This window comes from Temnothorax curvispinosus, unplaced genomic scaffold, assembly GCF_003070985.1.
Source record: "Temnothorax curvispinosus isolate PA1 unplaced genomic scaffold, ASM307098v1 QBEX01006298.1, whole genome shotgun sequence".
Classification (NCBI taxonomy): domain Eukaryota; kingdom Metazoa; phylum Arthropoda; class Insecta; order Hymenoptera; family Formicidae; genus Temnothorax; species Temnothorax curvispinosus.
The window spans coordinates 1-4,155 of NW_020216078.1; the positions used below are offsets into that span (position 1 = coordinate 1).

At 29.4% G+C, this 4,155-nt stretch overlaps 1 protein-coding gene across 9 annotated transcripts in view; it reads right to left on the reverse strand.

Annotated features, from left to right (window-relative positions):
- Window positions 1-6: 6 nt before the first annotated feature.
- The window catches only part of LOC112455642 (ADP-ribosylation factor-binding protein GGA1-like), a 9,127-nt gene continuing 4,978 nt past the window's right edge, over window positions 7-4,155 (reverse strand). For 7 of the 9 annotated variants that reach the window (XM_025017683.1, XM_025017681.1, XM_025017682.1 and 4 more), the window contains 4 exons: window positions 3,939-4,099; window positions 3,371-3,604; window positions 2,317-2,490; window positions 7-2,141 (listed from right to left, as the gene is read on the reverse strand). In XM_025017683.1, the coding sequence (XP_024873451.1) occupies window positions 1,830-2,141; window positions 2,317-2,490; window positions 3,371-3,604; window positions 3,939-4,099 (881 nt within the window). In that variant the 3' untranslated portion in view covers window positions 7-1,829. The remainder of the gene's footprint in view (window positions 2,142-2,316; window positions 2,491-3,370; window positions 3,605-3,938; window positions 4,100-4,155) is intronic. The other 2 variants (XR_003040879.1, XM_025017689.1) reach the window with 2 other exon arrangements.

Consider the following 4,155-nt stretch of genomic DNA (forward strand, 5'->3'; position numbering starts at 1 on the left):
TCGCAATAATACACTAAACAATAAAATTTTAAGTCGCGGTGTATAATCAAACCGAAAGTACATTTTTATTTTGCCAAATAAATAATAAACAATTAAACTTCATTTAATCGACTACAATTGGCTAATCGTCACGATTAAATTTAATAATTTAATTTAAATTATTTAAAATAAAATGCTTATAAGTATAAGTATCAAAGATTATTAATGCCTTGACCACGGGTCTTGACGATTAATTGGACCAAAACCAATGGTCGAATTGTGTCTCTATGTTATTATTGTTTAGTGTGTTATTGTAATAAATATTACCACATGCCTCGGTGGTCGATTGGTACGCCCTGCACGGAATAAAAGAGGTTCCAGGTTCGAACCCTGGCTGCGGTAATATTTTTTACAATAAATTTAATAATTTAATAAAATAATGAGTAAGGACTCTCGAAATTATAAAACTTGAAAGAGATGGCTATGAGACTCAGACGCAGTTATCTGTGCGTGAGTGATCAAATCACTGATTTATTCCATGTGTATACATTCGTCGAACGTTTTGGCTCGGGATTGAGCCATCTTCAGCGAGAAAAATAATTAAATTACTCCCTCTCTCCAATCCTGTTGAGCGAGCTTCAGGATTCGAAGATCCAAAAACAACATTGACTAAGATTGATATCTGTAATAAATGTTTTTCTATAAATTGAGTCAATTAGTACAACCTTATTAAACTCACCCAAAAGTCAGGAGAAAAGGAATATCACAAAGCCATGTAGAAAAGCATATAAGATCCGAACAGATAAAAAAATACTAACAATGAAACGGAATCAACGAACCGGTCAGGACGACGGGCACGAAATATCTAACGTTAGTTTAGTCATGTTACGAGTCATGGTAACAAACCTTAATAAATAAAAGCTGAGATATAAGGGTCGACAATATAAGAAAATTTAAAAACAAAATAAGTAGTCCGTATTATAACAAAGTATATGCACCGGCAACCGGCATGGTTCACAATTTATTTAATATTGATACATAGGCGTGATGGAGCAATTCTGTATCCGTTTGAGAATTAAGGCTGTCCTTTTATAACTTGATACATGACATTTCTGACACTAATCGTTTAGCTAAAAATTGTTCTCTAATATTTCAACATTCTCCCAATCAAATTCATGGTCAAAGTTAATTCGGTGGTCAGTGATAACGGAAACATTTATTACAGATATCAATCTAATAGTCAATGTTGTTTTTCATCTTCAAATCCTGAAGCTCGCTCAACAGGATTGGAGAGGGGGAGTAATTTAATTATTTTTCTTGCTGGATGGCTCAATCCCGAGCCGAAATGTTCGTCGAATGTATACACATGGAATAAATCAGTAATTTGATCACTCACGCACAGATAACTGCGTCTGACTCTCATATCCATCCCTTTTTCAAGTTTAATAATTTAATTTAAATTATTAAAAATGAGATGCTTATATATAAGTATCAAAGATTATTAATGTCTTGACGATTAATCAGACCAAAACCAATGGTTGAATCGTCATGACGATTAGCCAATTGTAGTCGATTAAATGAATTATAATTGTTTAAAAAGATTAAAGTTGTTTAATACGTAGATTATAAATTAGTGTAATGAAAAAAAAAGATCGATGCAGATGAGTCAAGTAATAGAATGCACAATTCAGTTTTATGGTGTCATTTTATAAAATAATCTGATATCTAAAAATTGAAATATCCCATAGTTTTCGACTCTTTCGTCAGATCACACGTACAAATGTGAAAAATAAGATTTTTAGTCTTAAAATACGTAATTATGGCTTAAATTTTTTGAACTGATTATATTATTAACAGAATTTTCTAGACGACAGTTTAGGATATTCTGTTAATAATATAAAATCTACCGAGTAAATCGTTAGGTTTAAATATAACAAGATACCAAGCATTTCGACATTGCCCTGAGTTTCGTTGGCGAGTCTCAACAAAATAGGTTTCAGTCGCTCGCATGCTTGATACAACTCCTTCATCAATTCAAGATCCTCTGCACTGGTTTCATTCTGATTATATGAATCTAACATTTCTGACAGTAGCATTACATTGTTTTGCACAGATTCTAATTCTATTCCTCTTCGCGAGTTTAACTGCAGTCGTTCCTCATCCTGCAAAAATATAAATTTATAATGAAAATTTTTGAAAAACATGTAAATAAAGAAAAAGATGTAAATTAAGAAAAAGATTTAATAAATGTCCGGAACAAAAAATATGAAGAATGAAGTATTTGAATCTCAACCTTTCTAAACATCTCATTCCAAATATTTTTCTGAAACTAAATACCTCTTTCACCATAAACTTGATCAGTCGGTTTGCAGTCTGTAGATCAGAAGGATCCTTACTATGAAGTAATCTACGCAAATGCCTTGACATTTCTTCATTTTCAAATATATTACTTTTTATTTTAGACGATTTTTGAATTTCTTCACTGTTTGCCATTATAAATGCTGCATCCTCCTGTAATTCGTTTTTATCCCATATTGCAAAGTAATAACTAATTTGAACATTGAAGTCTAAGATCATGAACATGATGTAGTATAGATCAAAATAAAACACATTTTTATAAATGCTCTTATGCATGTTAAAGGTTAACTTCCATTGAAGAAAATTTACTTTTATGTTTCTAAATGTCTCTATATAATAAGTCTATATCATTAAAATATACGATAAGAGATATGTAAAACTGTTTTAAACAAAATTCTTATGGTTTAATAACGATGTATTTATGTATTTTAACACTTCTTATTTACGCTAGTTTAGTAAAAATATTTCGTTAAAGATATTGCTAATTTCCTTCCATAGCAATGCATGTCATGCATCAATATTTTGTGGACTGTCAAAGATATCTAATTAAATATTTGTGGAGTATTTCAAATTTTGCCACAAAAATAATACAATTTTAGAGTACTATTAACAATATCATAAGAATATCATAAACAAGAATCTTGAAATATTTCCATAATTAAAAATCAGAAGATTTAAATCAAGATGTAGATTATGTTATTGATCTTTCTCTGCCATGCTGATCACTGTAATTACTATTAACTCTGTTGTAAACAAAAAGTATTTATAACTCCGAAAAGTGTATGACTTTATTTTATCAATCAATGAGTAAAATATATCATTATTTTTTAAAACTTTGCATATAAGGCGACAAAATTGAGATTCCATTGTTTTTGATAGATGACAGTTCCACATCAAATATCTAACCACGAGATTAGAGACTAACTGCATATTTTGTTGTGCTTTTAGTATTATCACGTTAGAAAGACAAGAATATATCTGCAAACACAATTATCAGATTAATAACTAATATAACAACTAATAAAGATATAACCTCAATGACTCCTTGCTTCTTCAACATCTCGTAAGCCTCCTTAATTTTTGATTCGCGAGGATATTCTCTGATCCATACATAAAGAAGTTGCAAAACTTTTTGCCGTACACTCACTGTAGTGCGATTACCTAAATATTTTGGCGAGACCAATTTTATCATCTCATTAAGAAAACGGAATTTACCAACTTCCGCATGAAATAACGGACCACATCTCTTCATACAAGTATCTAGTAACTGAAAAACAAAAATCTATAGAATTTGTGTACAAATGTATTTGCAAAAAAAAATATATATATATATATATATATATATATATATATATATAAATTTCAAGTTCTCAAAATGTTAAGATCAAAGCATTATCTTGTATTATCTTATTAAGTTATATATTATTGCTTTAAAATTCAATTCACACTAGAAGTAGCATAGGATTACTAATATAAATGTCTTATTAATAATATTATGCTATCTATCCAATTTTATTACTAATAAATTTAAATATTCTATTTAATAACTAAATGAGTAGTTATTATTGAACTAATGTGCAACATATATAAAGACAACATACCGAAAGTGCTTGTAGTGCTTCTGATTCCTTAAGTGATTGAATTTGCGTTGCCAATAACTTGATACCTATTTGTATACCCTCTGTTTCTTTAGTAAGCATCACACAGAATGCTTCGATGGCTGCTACGTCTGGCTTCTGATTTTGTGGATTTGTAATCCTCTCTACAGTATTATATATATATATATATATATATATATATATATATATATATATATAT